This window comes from Notolepis coatsorum, assembly GCF_963971535.1.
Source record: "Notolepis coatsorum genome assembly, chromosome: 12".
Lineage (NCBI taxonomy): Eukaryota > Metazoa > Chordata > Actinopteri > Aulopiformes > Paralepididae > Notolepis > Notolepis coatsorum.
The window spans coordinates 60,541,726-60,558,716 of record NC_140176.1 but is presented as its reverse complement, the minus strand read 5'-3'; the positions used below and the strand labels follow the sequence as shown (position 1 = coordinate 60,558,716).

At 48.1% G+C, this 16,991-nt stretch overlaps 1 protein-coding gene across 1 annotated transcript in view; it reads left to right on the top strand.

Annotated features, from left to right (window-relative positions):
* The window catches only part of LOC311238080 (cadherin-12-like), a gene marked incomplete at both ends in the record, with an annotated part of 187,865 nt that overhangs the window by 131,952 nt on the left and 38,922 nt on the right, over positions 1-16,991 (top strand). Inside the window, one exon of the mRNA XM_084326050.1 lies at positions 16,149-16,270. Coding sequence (XP_084182176.1) covers positions 16,149-16,270 — 122 coding nt within the window. The remainder of the gene's footprint in view (positions 1-16,148; positions 16,271-16,991) is intronic.

Genomic DNA, 16,991 nt, shown 5'->3' with positions numbered 1-16,991 from the left:
GAGGGTAATTAGTGTAATATTAATATAGTGTTATTAATATTGAAATGGCCTATGATGAACACTCCACGAAACGATCCTCCTAACCAACGCCCGCAGCGCGAACGACGGCTCCCTCAGTACTTAGAGGCTTACGCTGCCAGTCAACAACCTAGTCTTCTACTAACAGTAAACGCGGTAAAACTAGAAAGTAAAAGTATGTCTAACCCCAACGCCCAGACTACCCCGACCATAGAGACCCCTACGGGTTCTAATGTAACTGACCAAGTTCACGGTGGGGACCAGTGGGAACCAGACATGACTTCACACCCCGCCAGTACTGAAGAAGTAGTCCCCGATGAGTCCCGGGAGGAATACAACGCTACCGAGAGAGAACTCGGCACGGAAGAAGACGGGGAGAGCACCGTGGAGATAGAGCTCCAAGGCTCCGCAAGGAGTACCCCGAGGAAAGGCTCCCCTATACAACCGCCTTCTCCCAGCGAGGCAGAGAGGACCCTACAGCAGGCCTTCCTCATCAGCCTGAACGCCGCTGCTGAACGCGACCGACTGCAGATCCAGCAGCGAAGCGAACACGAGCAGATACGTCTAGAAATAAGACGCATTCAGATGGAAGAGAATGTGGCCCGAGAACGAGCCGGTGCTCAACGGGACGCAGCGCGCGACAGACAGCAGTCGCAACTAATAGAACAGCTGATCAGACGGACAACACCCTCTCCCTCCGCCAGAGGCTCCAGGAACTCGTCTAGACACACCTCCAGGGCGGCATCCCCTAGCCGAGTAAACAACCCTGAACTTGACCAACAGACGAGGTCTATACCCCCCACAGACCACCTCCCCCCACCGGTCCAAGCGAGACCTAGCAACCGGGAAGGAGCAGCATATCCTGTGGAGAGGCTAAACCAGAGACTACAAGCACTGGACGACCTAACTGAAGACGAAGAGGAAGAGGAGGAGAACCACGCCCGAAGACAGCACAGTACTCTACCGGACCAGGAGGTCCGGTACAGCCCAGGCTATACTCCCGCGGAGCTGCGCTACAGACCCCCGACTCTATACACGGGTGAGCACGACGCACGACCCGCACCGAGGAACAGCACCTGGACAAGCGGAGAGGACGCAAGGTGAGGAGACGCTCTGCAAGACGAGGTCGCTTCACGTCTCTCCTCCGTGGACCGGATGACGCCGGCCCACAAAGAGTCCACCTGCTTTCATCTGTGGTCCAAGGATCGCCGGCGCATTGAACGGCACTACAGTGGGTTCACCTGGGATACCCTTGGCCGGATGAGGCAGCCGGATTCTACCCCCCCTCCCTTCCTACTCCTGTCGGCTTACAAGCGACCGGATTAACCCCCTCTAGTGTATCCAGTATATAATCATTAAAGTATCATTGCTGTTATTCCTTAAACTATTCCAGGTCGTATATGTACCACCTGCGCCTTCAGAGATTGGACATTCTCTATTGATATACCGACGAATACTCTTGCCATAAAAGTGCATACTAATTCCATTCATAAATGTGATTGATTTGATTAAGTGCTTGTTCTACACACCATCGCTGTGTAGAAATAAAGACCTATTTCTAATTCGTACATTTGTGTTGGATCCGTTTCATCTACGTGACAGTGTTCATCATAATATATTTATGCCGTGTACTGGGTGGCCGAATATTAAGTACAAAGGTAGTGGTAGTAAGTATCATATCTAGTAATACAGTCAGGGAATTGTACCCCTCAGTTACAATAGGTCTGAACTTGAGTTGTAGGAAAACGTGTTATTCATGTTTTTCTGTAGTAGTTGCAATATCCAAAAGTATTTATCCAAAAGAAATTAGTATAGCTGAAAAAACACCCTGGGTCCATAGCCTGAAGTCTTATGTAGTACATGTCCAAATTTCATAAAGATCCGTTCAGAAACAGTGTTATAGTAGTGTTATAGAGCGATTTTGGTAAACTGGGAGACAAAAAAAAGCTCTGCAGGTTTCAGTTTTGTCATTGACTCCAATGCATTCCGCATTTTTTTCTTCCTGTTTTCGCTTGTGACTTTTCACCTAGATCCCTGATTCGCTCATCCCCATCTGGGGTACCGTATCATTGGAAAGCCACACTCATTGGTTACAACCCTGTCCAAAAAATTGCCAAATGATTGACAGAGCTAGAGCCTCGGGAGTCGGGGTGGTATTAAAAAATATATCTGCCGTGTACTTTGGCGCACGCCTCACATATCGGCATGTAACTCGAGAACCGGTGAACATATTTTGTCGCAATCGATAGGCAACAAATAGGGCTTTAATTCGATATATATATATTGTATTATAAAATATGCACACTCGAGCCGCTAGAGGTCGGCAAAGTGGCACGTTGCGCCGGTGGGCAAATTGTTAACAAGAGGGCCCGCCGGCGGGTCGGTGCGGCGATGCCTGTTAAGTTAACCCAACTATCTTCCTCTTGGGGTTGCTGTAGTTCAACTCCTTCCAGTGTGAAGTAATTGGGAGCTTTCAGAACTATGATTTCAGAGCGTCTCAACGCCGCCACTACAGAAGAAGAGAGTGTGGGCCGACGTCGATGCAGATATAGTTAACATGGAGGGATGACTTTAAGACATGACAGCGAGCTAATTATGTTTTTATGAAGGAAGTGTAGCAAATGTACAGATAAATAAGCAAATCCATCGTCATCAAGTCATCAAATCTGCTAAGAGCCATCAAAGTCATTATCTCAGAGGCAGGCTGGTGCTCAATCAAAATTACCCATGCTGTATATTCATTAGGACCGACTGTGAAATAAGGGCTGTTAAAAAGTTGGTATTTTTATTGCCTTGGAAACTGGTATTAGTCATTTCCCCTCAAGGTCATGCTGGGAAAATGGGAAATGCTAATGCTGGTTCTGGTGTGTGTTTGTATGGTGGAGGGTGTGTGTCTCTGTGTTGGGGGGGGGTGGTGGAAAGGGGAACGGTGGGGGCTATAATGGATGGCAACTCTGACTATCATATCATATGTCGGGCAGTCGAGGCCCATGGAATTGCATAAACTTCCCACATCATCACCCCCTTAAAAAAACACATCCAGGGCCAACAAACACATGCAGGGCCAACATTAACACAATATAAATCAATAAGAAAATATGGATACTCAGCAGGACCATGTCGCCTGGATGGAGGTTTTCTTTTATATCCAACCCCTGGGCTCATAAGCTGCAGTCCTCAACTTTTTCCTTTTTTCTATTATATATATATATTTTTTTACTTCAAATCAGTTTTCGACTTTGGCCTCGAGACTTGGCAGAGCATTACGGGTCCTGGTAATTTATTGTGAGCCGCCTATGATGGATCGCATCTTTATGTCCGACTTCTTGTCTGCATTCCCCATTAAGGGTTCAAAAGTATGACGGACAACAAAAACACTGAAGCAGAAACATCCCCAGAGCGGCCATACAAATAATAGATTGAATAAGGAGAGGCTGCACTCCAACACAGATCCTTTAAACAAACCTGACTCACTGAAGACATGTTTTATTCGACTTGTTCCGCATACTCAGTACTTCCCTTCTCCACCCTCGTTGTTATGAATCGAAGGGAGGAAAAATAAACGATATCAGATGCTCTTTTTGACATTTCCAGTTGAATAAAAGGGACCTTTATGGGTGCAGTGGTTTTGCACAACGCCTTTCTCGCAAAGCCTCAACGATCTATCTGGTCATTGCCAGACACTGCAGTCATGCAGCAAAATGAAAGTGGCTGTCTGCCGCTCTTCTGAGACACACTGCTGGCGCCACGGCACCGGAGCAGGAGGCGTTATGTGAGGAGGAGCGAGCGGTAAAGCTAGACGCCCGATGGTGTTTAAGGAAAAAACGGTGTTTGGTTTTGAGTGGAGGAAAAAGAAACATCTGCAATATTAATGATAAAATAAAATGAAATGAGAAAAACACATTAAAAAGGATTTCACCTCATTGCACCAAAAGGAAACAAATGGTGCAATGAGTTTTTTTTCTTTTCTTTTTCTTTTAATCTTTCACCTTTTTTTAATGTGGCGCCTTTAACCCTTTCCACAACAGTTACTGTACTGATAGTTTAGCAGAGTACCTGGCCAGTACCGAGCATGAGATGGCACCTCGACTAGCTATTTTCAATAATGCATCAAGTGCACTTGGTGTGTGTGTGTGTGTGTGTGTGTGTGTGTGTGTGTGTGTGTGTGTGTGTGTGTGTGTGTGTGTGTGTGTGTGTGTGTGTGTGTGTGTGTGTGTGTGTGTGTGTGTGTGTGTGTGTGTGTGTGTGTGTGGAGCCCATGTGCGCTTGTCCGTCAGTCTGTTCTGCCTGTGTCTGTTGTCTCTGTGCTTTAAACATTATTCCTTTATTTGATCCGTTCACAGTTCCACCATTAATGGATTCTATACCCACACACTTTTTTAAAGGGGTGTTTTTATTTCTCCCTTTCAGCACATTCTTTATAGACATCTGGCTGATTTGATTTGCTTGCAAAGACGAATGTAATGAACAGGTTGTTATCCAGTAGAGGTATATATACACACATACAAGAGCAGGCTTTGGCTTTATGTCTGACCCCTGAAGCAGCATTCCCTAGCAACACAGGATTCTAATTCAAAAGGAATGCAGTGTTGTGCTGAAATGCTGACAGCAGACTTGATCTGAATGGAGCCGCGATACCAGTCCGCCATCTAGTGGGCAGAGAGAAGACAGCACTCACTACAATGCTGAGCAAGTCAGCATATAATTATTACTGCCAATATTATTGATTTTTGGATTAAGAGAATTGATTGGCAAAGGTTAAGGTTAACCGTAGCTTTTTTAACAAACAAAAAAATCTAACCGCATTAATGGGAAAAGATCACAGTATTATAATGTATTTGCTGGCTGAGCATCAGTGTTAATAGTTCAGTCACTGCATACTGTAGCAGCAAATCCCATACTCTGTCATTTTTACCTTGGTGGGAAGATTGCTTTTTCCATCAAGGTCACAGACAGTTACTGGCTGACCCACAGCTGACCCACAGCTGCTTTCCAATACCCCGGGGAGAGCTCTACAGACCCCCCCCCCGCATGGTCCTCAACCACCCACCCACCTACATGCACGCACACACACACACACACACACACACACACGCGCGTGCACGCACACACACATACACACACACACACACACACACACACACACACACACACACACACACACACACACACACACACACACACACACACACACACACACACACACACACACACACACACACACACACACACACACACTGCACCACATACAAACACATCTAAGCCAACCGCTACAGAGCAAAGCCTATTCGCACACCGAATCCATAAAGTTTACCTTACCCTGGCTTGCACATAAAAAATTACATTTCCCCCTTGCTTCCCTGCATATATACGGTGGAAACATGGTAATAAACACGCCTGGATAGCAGTTAGCGCCTCCGCAGGGAGCGCTCACTGTAATTAATATGGGACGCACACCTTGAAGCTAAAGCCCAGAACCGAATCTGTGGAAAAACAGCAATTATAGTGGGAACAACAAGGTCATGCTTCATCCATAGTCGGGACATTTGGGACATACTCTGTATGTATTTTCGGTACAATCTCATTGAGTCACTTATAGGTAGTAATAGATGCAGGAATGTACCCCTATTCATTGTATTCTCATGGCGTGTTTTGTGAAACAATATGGTGTGATGCTCATTGGCCATGGTTGTCATTTAATGACCATCTATTTGATTACAATCACCTGTTGTCACCCTGAATTTCCCCAAACGGATCAATAAAGGAATATCTTAGCGTATCTTATCTTGTTTGCCCACCAAGATTATTGCAGTTGAACCCTATGAATGTAGTTTTTCAATGTGAAAGTTTCTCACCTGGAGCAATACTAAGGAGGTCCACAGGATGTCAGTGCCCCATAATATATTGTTTCTTAGCCCTTGTTATTTTCACCCTCCACATCACAATTTACAACGCTATATTTACACGACTGATCTACGAGAATCATAATGATAGAGAATTATTACCCTTAGCGGCTTTCGAAGGGGGCCTCCAGCACAGAGACGATGGTAGATGGCAAAGACGAACCTGTTTAGAAGAGAATAGCAAGATGGTGCCAGAGCAGATGGAAATAGGTGCGGAAGAGGCTCTATCATGTGTATTACTTCAATGCAGGTGCACAGCCAACCCTCCCAGGTGTAATTAGCTTGACCCAGGGCAGGGGTGGCTGCTTAAACCAGCCAACCCCAAACCATAGTATCATGATAGTCTGATGGTAATTTCAGTTTTACTATATATGGTACCAACCATTGTATAAATAATTTACCATGGTAGTACCATGGTATGTATCGCCATGGTACCACTTTTGCAATAATACCATGGTATAATCCAATTTAAACCACAATTCTGATGGTAATATCACACTAATATCACAACCATCATCCTTGCCTCAGACCCACTCCTATCCGAGCTCCTGGGGGGTTCATCAAAGCGAAGCAGGCTATTATCTGTTCTCGCTCCACAATGGTGAAACGAACTTCCCACCATAGTCAGAGCAGCTGAAACCCGGACAATGTTCCTCTGTCGACTAAAAACACACCTCTTCAAACAATGTCTGAAATATATATATATATTTAAATATATATGTATATTTTAACCTTCTCACTGTCTTTTTACTATTACGTACCCTACTTGTAACTGAGGGGTACAATTCCCTGACTGTATTGATAAGTATGGTATCATTAAACCACTACCGTCTTATGTACATTCCTACTGGCCATACAGTACACAGGTATCTAATGATGAACACTTCCCACAATGACTCGGTTCCACACAAAACTGGATTTAAGTATTTATTAGCAGCAAAAGGTACATAATATACTTTACTTTACTTTACTTTGGATGCGCTTATTAGGCAAAGGAATGTGCATAGGCAAATCAATAACGAATGTCCATTCTCATATTACGCAGGAGATAATCATACAACCTGAATCTTAGGGAATTATATCTATGGTACACTAGTAATATAGCGGGAGATACTGGTAGGGTCCCCCCGGTTGTAAGCCAGCAAGGGTAGAGGATTTGTCGGTAGTAGAGTCTGGGTCAACGATGATAAGGAGACTCCAAGTACAGGAGACGGTGCAATAAGATCTTGATCCGCAGACGAATACAGCTGTTCTCCGTAGCATGTAGCTCCACATGGAAGAAAGCTAGCCGGCCTCAGACTTCTGAGAGGCAGACTCGACGTGGCTCACAGGTTAAATCCCACACACTTGTGGGTGTCGGCGATTCTCCGCTCCATTAATTACAGGACCAAAAGCAAATATAATCCAGCCGAAAAGGGCTATGCAGTCGTCGGTAGGTTATCCAGTGTACATAATCCACACGGTCCTCGTCTAGGGCCCCTCGGGTGAAAGCGCCATGGTAAGCAGCCCAGCCTGGATAAGCACTCTAGCTGATACGAGGAAACGTTGGTGATGCTGGTCACTGTAGAACTTTAGCCGCACAATACACTATACACAAATAGACTATTACTGACTTAATAGAATAGGTCGAACTCGACGGTACAGCGTTAAACTCTGACACTTCAGTTATTAATTCGCACGCGGTCTCAATGCTCTATTTGGGGCCAAACAGGCCATACTGCACCGCACGTCGTATCGTGGGTGAGGCTTCAACTTATTGGGTAACTCTTCACTTCTGACTAAGTGAGACTAAGTGCTTCTGTATTCACCTGCGCCGTATTTATACGCTTAGATGAATAAACTAGTACCAGCTTTATTCCTGTCTCATATCCTTGCGCAGTACCGTTCATGTCCAGGCATGTCCCCGGCGGTGACTTTGAACCAGACCTTGAAGGTATGGCCATGGCGCCTGTGGACCGCTGTCCAATAGGAGAATGAAATATTATGGTCTGTACTAGGCTAAAGGGATATTCCGTGTATATGTACAAGGAATATACAAGGGATATCAAACGATATACAAATATTATGCAATATATATCAATCAATAATCAATCTATATATATTCGGTTTAATCTGATCCTTCGTAACAGCCGCCTCCTAATTAGTCCCACCTAATTAGATAAGCAGAGACAGATTAACCGCACTGTCCACTACTCAATGTCTGTTGTGAGGGTAGGGCAGTTCACAAAGTCATGGGGTCATGGTCGTCATCAATAGTATCGGGGAGCCTTGGCAACTCTATTAGCCTCGCCACGGGTCGGGTGTAGATCCGCCCTTGGACGAGCACTTCGGCCGCTCTGACCTTTCCGTCGGCACCGGTGATCACTTTGCTTACGCGGCCAGCCGGCCACATAGCTCGGGGTAGTGACTGGTCGATAATCATGACGACTGTTCCTTCTGTCAAATTGTCCCTCTCTTTCACCCATTTCTGGCGGGTCTGTAGAGACGGTAGATAGTGGAGTAGGAAGCTGTTCCAAAACTTGTCAGCCAATACTTGACTGTACCTCCACATTCTTCGGCCGTTCGCTTCTTCAGGCCTGTACACTGTCTGTGGTAGCGCGGGGTCCAGCCGCACCATCAAGAGAGTGTTGGGGGTGACTGGGTCGACATCTGCTACATCACTTGAGACGTAACCGAGGGGCTTTGAGTTCAATACTCCCTCAATCTCCGTGAGGACTGTCATTAGGACTTCTTCCGCCACGGTCTGGGCCCCAAGCACGGCGTACAGGGCTGTCTTTATTGAACGTACTTCTCGTTCCCAAGTTCCACCGAAGTGAGGTGCATTCGGGGGATTAAACTGGAAGTCAATCTGGTATGGAGCGAGGTGGGTCTTAAGTTCTGGGCCCATAGCTTGGAAGCTCTCTCTCAGCTCTCTTTCTCCGCCTTTGAAGTTTGTCCCGTGATCAGACAATAATATAGACGGTTTGCCTTTCCGCGATGTGAATCTTCGGAAGGCCATAAGGAATGAGTCTGTGCTCATGGTTGGAAGGAGTTCTATGTGCATCGCTCGGGTGGTCATGCATTTGAATACAATACCCCACCGCTTCTCGGTCCCTCTTCCTTTCTTTACATACAGCGGGCCGAAACAGTCCATACCGGTGGAGTGAAAAGGCTTGTCGCCGAGTCGGAGGCGACAGGGAGGTAGGTCAGCCATCCGGGGTATACTGGGCTGTGCTCGCCATTTACGACAGTCTAGACAAGTCCGCTGGAAACGTCGTACTGCTTCTCTCCCTTGCAGTATCCAATAACGACGTCTGATCTCCGCGAAGACTCTCTCTGCCCCGGCGTGATGCACATCCTCGTCGTATTTCTTTATGATCAGCTCTGTGACCTTGTGTCGGCTGTTTAAGACTATCGGGTACTTGACGCCATCCGGTAAGTCTGGAGCTCTCCGCAGACAACCACCCACTCTGATGAGATTATGGGCGTCGCTCTCGGGGGCTAGGTGGAGCAATCTGCTGTCTGACGGGACAGGCTTTGCTCCCTGTAGACAGTCTAGCTCATCGGGAAACGAGTCTCTCTGGGCTCGCTGTAGGAGAAGAAGTTCTGCTTCTTCGTAGTTAGCTGCAGTAATGTCAGTAGTGAGCTGAACCTCTGGGTGGTGCCACAGGAATGTCTTTAGCTGCGCACTCTCAAGGGTGAGGCAATCGTCTATGTTGGGTAGTGTGGTCAACCCACAGAACATAGATTTCTTGTTCTCTGCCTCCTCTTTACTCGCCTCCCGTGGGGTGGGTGTAGGCCACTCTTCTTCCGGGAGCTTGAGGAACTCTGGCCCGTCACTGTATAGATTGTGACGGGTGAGGTCATCCAGGGACATTCCCCGGGTGATGACGTCAGCTGGGTTGTGTTTTGTGTCCACATACCTCCAGCTTGCTGCTTCTGTTAAATCTAGGATCTCTGTGACTCTGACTCCCACGAAGACCTTGTATCTACACGAATCAGACCGGATCCATGTGAGTACTGTTGTGGAGTCTGACCACAAGATTGTTCTTTGCACCAGGATGGTGAGTTCACGTTGGATTAACGTGGCGAGTTGCGCTCCTGCTAGGGCTGCACAGAGCTCTAGACGCGGGATAGATTGTTGCTTGCGTGGGGCTATTCTTGAGCGAGCCAGGATGAAAGCAGTATGTATTTCTCCTCCCTCCTCTCGGGCACGCAAGTAGGCCACCGAACCGTAGGCTACTTCGGAGGCGTCGCTGAAGACGTGCAGGTCCATCTGGCACGTCTCCGGCCTCACTGTGGGTGGGAAGTAGCTGCGGCGTATGTTGACACCTGGGAGTGAGCTGAGTTCTGTCTCCCACTCTCTCCATGTGGAGGCAAGGTGTTCGGGTATGGGGTCGTCCCAGCCCTGGTCCTTGTCCCATAACGCTCTTACAATCATCTTTGCCCTGGTGGTGTAAGGTAGAATACATCCCAACGGGTCATATTGTCTGGCGAGTGTTCTGTATACACTCCGTCTTGTGGTCGGTAGTGCAGTCGACCTTCCCTGCTCCTTGGTCAGGGGTGTGTGTTTATAATGGAGCGAGTCTGTTTTGAAGCGCCAGACTAGTCCTAATGTCATTTCTTGGGCTTCTCCTGGGATGGTCGCCATCCAGGTCTCGCTGCTTGCTGCCTTGTCCTCGGGGGAGAGGCTGCGCAATACTTGAGGGTCGCTGCTGGCCCACTGCCTGAGATCAAAGCCGCCTTTGATCAGGGAGGCGCGGAGCTTGAGTAGGAGGGCCTCGGCTTCTTCTGGCGTCGAGACGCTTTGCAGACAGTTGTCCACGTAGAAACTATTTCCTACACTTTGTCGGACCTCTTCATCAGCTGCTGGGTCCTCTGCGACGTGTTTTTGCAGTGCAAACGTAGCACAGCATGGGCTGCATGTGGTTCCGAAAGGGAGGACTTCCCATTGATAGATGGCTGGTTGCTCGTCCCCGATCCTCTCTCTCCATAGGAACCGCAGCAGGGGCTTGTCCTCCTCCACTAGTCGCACCTGCAGGAACATCCCTTTGATGTCGCCGCTGATGGCCACCTTGTCTTGGCGGAAACGTAGTAACACGCCTAGTAGAGAGGGGCCGAGTGTTGGGCCGGGCAAGAGCTCTTTATTCAGATTTTGTGATCCGATCTGGTAGCTGCAGTTGAACACAATACGATCCTTGCCGTTGTGGTGGACTTTGTGGTGCGGCACGTACCATGATTCGGTCGTCTGATCGGCCTCTTTAATGTCAATTTTCTTTATGTGTCCCGCTGTGATTAGCTTGTCAATCTCAGCGCGGTACACAGTCTCTTGAGCGGGGTCTCTGGCTAGGCGCCGCTCTGTGTTCAATAGATACCGCTCCGTCGCTTCTTTTGGGGCGTGGAAGGTAGGCATACCCTCTCGCCTCAGGAGTGGAGTTGCGTATCTCATCACTCCGTTGACTTTGACTCTCTTTGTCCCCCGCTCGAGGAGGGCTATAGCGTAAATGTCTTCCTTGGAACGAATGTCTTTCTTTTCGTTCTTAAAGGGCATTGTCTCTAGTGTCCATAGCCTCTCGACATGCTGTAGGAGGGTGGTGTCTTCTTCTGTCACTCTGGAGTGGAGGCAGCTAGTGGCTGCTGTTCGGTTAAGAGACCTAGCGAGGGGGCCTTGTAGTGTCCATCCTAGGCGGGTCTCGACTGCTGCAGGACAGCCTCTGGGCCCTGTGTGGACCCGGTCCATCGGGACGATGAGGTCTGCATGGTCGGAGCCTATCAGCAGGGTCGGGGTGGCACCGTCTATGAGCGGTATAGGTAGTTGACGCAGGTGCACATATTTATCCATCAGCTTGGCGATGGGGTAGGTGTACTGCGACAGGCCTATGTCTTGGCTGGTGAAAGCGTTAGTGATCCTATACCGTCTCTCTGGCTGCCCGCTTGCTGCGATAGTGAAGGAGACATTCTCGCCCTTTATCGTCTTTAGATCTCTTCTTATTGTCCGAATCGTCATCTGGTCTTCGCTCCCCCGCAGCCCCAGCTGGGCCGCAGCGGACGCGAGGAGAAGGGTCTTCTCTGACCCGTCGTCAAGGACGGCGTAAGTGTCCATGACCTTGTCTTGGTAACTCAATGTTACGCGGACCACCTTTAAGAGCACCCGGGCGCCCCCGCTGCTGGCGGGGTCAATGTACATAACACTTGCCTTTGTGCTGCTTGAGGGTGCAGGCTTTCTTCTGTTACTGTCGTGTAGGACGTCTAAGTGGGCTCCGTCACACCGACTACACCTCTTCTTTAAGCGGCAGTCGGCTGCCATGTGACTGCGCGCACATCGGTAACAGCGTCGGTTGGACTTTATCCATTGACTCACCTCGTCGGTGGTCATCTTCTTGAATGTGTCACAGTGTGACAGCCAGTGTTCCTTTTCGCAGTACGGGCACACCATCTTCCACTTCTCTTTCATCGAGGGGGTACTGTGGTTCTTGTTGCTCGGTACTGATTCTGATTGGTGCATGACGGTCACCAATCTGCGGCCATCGTTTGCTCTCCTAGGTCCCTCTCTGGAGCTTGGGGTGCTCCGCACGAACGTATCCAACCGTAGGCTGTTGACTTCTCTCGCCAGGAAGTCGGCTAGGTCTAGGAGGGATGGCTCGGGACCGTTAGGATCACGGTGGTCTCTTTGCCGCCTGAAGCGCTCTTGTCGGGCGGGCGGAAGCTTCTCTAAGATCCTCTCGACATTAGAGTTCGCGTACAGTTCGTGCATACCCTTTTCCTTTTGCGCCCCCAGCATCCCTACCAGGGATTGTACCTTGATAGACAGGTCATCTAGTGAGCGATTGTCTGTGGCTGGGGGTAGACGGTCAATATTCCTTATCTCTTGTATTACGTAGTCCCATATGCGTCCATATCTTTGGTCGAGTGCTGCTAGAGCCGCGGTGTATGGGGTAGTAGAGGTGGAATATGCCAGCGCTATATTGTGCGCTCGGGGCACCTTGAGGTGCTTTAGTAGGATAGCATATTTGTACGGTTCATCAGCTACATCGGACATCATTGTCTCTAAGCACATTCGTAGCTCTGTGTACTGTGCTCTGTTCTCGTATGTGAAGTCCGGGAACGTCGGTGTGCCAAGGTACGATGCCATGGATGGCTGGCACATCGGTGAGCGTTGGAGGAGAGGCCTCCTAGGCGAGTCTCCTCTTACGTGTCTTGGTGGGCTACCATGGCCCGCGTACCCAGGTGCTGTTCCTCGGGGCTGGTCGTGCGTCAAGCTCACCCGTGAATTGAGTCGGGGGTCTGTAGCGCAGAGCCGCGGGGGTAAAGCCTGGGCTGTACTGGACCTCCTGGTCCTGTGGAGTACTGTGCTGCTGTTGGGCTTGACTCTCCTCCTCTCCCTCTTCTTCTTCCTCTGGCAGGTCATCTAGATCCTGTAGTCGTCTATTTAGCCTCTCCGCGGTATAGACCGGTTCTTCCCTGTAGCTGGGTCTCGCTTGGACCGGTCGGGGAAGGGGTTCGGAGAGGGGTATAGGCTCTCTCTGGTGGTCGGGCTCAGGGTCGCTTGATTGGGTAGGGGAGGGTGCCCTTGACCCTTGTCTTGACGAGGCCCTGGAGCCCCGTGCGGAGGGAGGGGGGGTTGCCCTGGTAATCAGCTGCTCCATTATCTGCGCTTGTAATCGGTCGCACTCGGCTTCGCGCTTGGTGAGAGCGAGGTCGCGCTCTGCTTCGGCGGCGGCGCGCTGGGCTTCGGCGCGGTCTCTTCCCATATTCTCTTCCGTCTGGAGGCGTCTAATCTCTAGACGTATACGGTCTTCGTCACTCCGTTGCTGCGCTTGAAGGCGTTCTCTTTCCATGGAAGAATGTTCGCGCTCACTAAGCGTCTGTGCTTGGAGTCGATCGCGCTCGGTTGAGGCTGCCAGGCTGGCGAGGAAGGCCTGCGCCAGCATCTTGTCCGCCTTGCTGGGGGAAGACGCTGGTTGAGGTGATCCGCTCCTGGTAGTACTCGTTGGAGATCCGTTCTCCTGTGGCGAATCGAGGAGATCCATCTCCGGGGTGCTCGTCCCTTCTTGTAGTGGGTCGAGTTCCATCCCTGGAGGGCTTTCTTTATCCTGGAGCTCTCCGGGGACTACTTCTTCGGTCTTGGCGGGGGGTAAAGTCATGTCAGGTCCCTCCTGGTCCCCACCGTGAGCTTGGTCAGTTACGTTAGAACCCACTAGGGTCTCTATTGGCGGGGTAGCCTGGTCGGTAGGGTCGGACATAATTTTACTATCTACTTTTTCCGCATTTACCGTCTGTAGAAAGCTAGGTAGTATACTGGCAACGTAATCCTCTAAGTACTGAGGTGTCTGCCGTCTACTCTGCGGGCGATCTATTTTAGGAGAACCGTTTTGTGGAGTGTTCATCATTGGCCATGTCAATATTAATACCACTATATTAATATTACGCTAGTTACCCTCCGGCTCGAAGGACCAATTGTAACTGAGGGGTACAATTCCCTGACTGTATTGATAAGTATGGTATCATTAAACCACTACCGTCTTATGTACATTCCTACTGGCCATACAGTACACAGGTATCTAATGATGAACACTTCCCACAATGACTCGGTTCCACACAAAACTGGATTTAAGTATTTATTAGCAGCAAAAGGTACATAATATACTTTACTTTACTTTGGATGCGCTTATAAGGCAAAGGAATGTGCGTAGGCAAATCAATAACGAATGTCCATTCTCATATTACGCAGGAGATAATCATACAACCTGAATCTTAGGGAATTATATCTATGGTACACTAGTAATATAGCGGGAGATACTGGTAGGGTCCCCCCGGTTGTAAGCCAGCAAGGGTAGAGGATTTGTCGGTAGTAGAATCTGGGTCAACGATGATAAGGAGACTCCAAGTACAGGAGACGGTGCAATAAGATCTTGATCCGCAGACGAATACAGCTGTTCTCCGTAGCATGTAGCTCCACATGGAAGAAAGCTAGCCGGCCTCAGACTTCTGAGAGGCAGACTCGACGTGGCTCCTCACAGGTTAAATCCCACACACTTGTGGGTGTCGGCGATTCTCCGCTCCATTAATTACAGGACCAAAAGCAAATATAATCCAGCCGAAAAGGGCTATGCAGTCGTCGGTAGGTTATCCAGTGTACATAATCCACACGGTCCTCGTCTAGGGCCCCTCGGGTGAAAGCGCCATGGTAAGCAGCCCAGCCTGGATAAGCACTCTAGCTGATACGAGGAAACGTTGGTGATGCTGGTCACTGTAGAACTTTAGCCGCACGATACACTATACACAAATAGACTATTACTGACTTAATAGAATAGGTCGAACTCGACGGTACAGCGTTAAACTCTGACACTTCAGTTATTAATTCGCACGCGGTCTCAATGCTCTATTTGGGGCCAAACAGGTCATACTGCACCGCACGTCGTATCGTGGGTGAGGCTTCAACTTATTGGGTAACTCTTCACTTCTGACTAAGTGAGACTAAGTGCTTCTGTATTCACCTACGCCGTATTTATACGCTTAGATGAATAAACTAGTACCAGCTTTATTCCTGTCTCATATCCTTGCGCAGTACCGTTCATGTCCAGGCATGTCCCCGGCGGTGACTTTGAACCAGACCTTGAAGGTATGGCCATGGCGCCTGTGGACCGCTGTCCAATAGGAGAATGAAATATTATGGTCTGTACTAGGCTAAAGGGATATTCCGTGTATATGTACAAGGAATATACAAGGGATATCAAACGTAATACAAATATTATGCAATATATATCAATCAATAAATATATATATTCGGTTTAATCTGATCCTTCGTAACACTACTACTATGCTACTATACTTATACCACTACCTATCATGTTAATATTGTCTATACTACTATGCACTTAGAGTGTAAAACTCAAGCTTGATACTATTTGACGAACAATGCCACTATTAGCTGCCAGAGATGTACCCCTCCTGCTGACTTGTTGTTCACAATTTGACAAGTTGGACAAAAGCATCTGCTAAATGACTATAGGTAAATGTAGTCAAAATTAAAAATAAATAAATACCATGATACTGTTTTTTAACGCTTTCACTGCAAAAATACACAGATGGTTAACCCTTTCACTGCCACACAACAGCAGGTTAACCGTCGACCGTCGGTTGTGTGATAGTAAAGGGTTAACCTTCTGTCGTGTGGCAGTGAAAGGGTTAAGGGTAGTTTGTTGTTTGGAGTGTCATGCTAATCGCTGTGTTGTGTTGTCGTTTCAGATAGTCCAGTTTTGACCAGTCGAGTGGCCGTCACCGTCCATGTCTTGGACATCAACGAGTTTCCCCCTGAACTGGCTATCCCTTACGAGACCTTTGTGTGTGAGAATGCCAAAATGGGACAGGTAGGTTCACCGTTCCTTGTACAATCTGTAACCTATGGTAGGGTCTATAGATGCCATCGCCCGGAAGGACACCAGCTGTGATCTGGAAGGAGGTCAGCGCTTGTTGGTCAAACTGAAACATGTCATAATTTTCACCTAAAAAGTTGTTTATGAACCTATCCCTTACCTTAACTCTTCCTACTTGTTCCCACTACCTACACATTAAAGATGAACTCAAAAAACGTCCTTCCGGGAGGTGAGATCTAAACAGTATCATTCTCTATGCCTTTCTTTTTTTCAACTGAAACACTGACAGACATACAGTACTCATTCCAACACCCCCTGGAAAAGGTAGGGGCACTTCAACAGGGATAGATGCTGGCTCGTATCTGCAGTGGTGGAAGAAGTACACAGTTCCTTTACTCAAGTAAAAGTAGAAATACCCAGATAAAATAGTACTCTGCTAAAAGTAAAAGTTGCTCATTCAAATTCTACTTAAGTAAAAGTAGAGAAGTATTTGCTATTGAATGTACTTAAGTATCTGAAGTAAATTAAATTACGCATTCTACATGATGTTTTTGTGTATTCCAGTGCTTGGGAGCATTCAAACCATGATCCATTGACCTCTATAGGTTATGTTAGTGGTATGTCGTCCAGTTATGCTGCTCTGATTATGTCCTCTGTGAAAGTATATAATCATACATTTTTGCCATGTTTTCTATGCAACATATTTTTCTTCAAA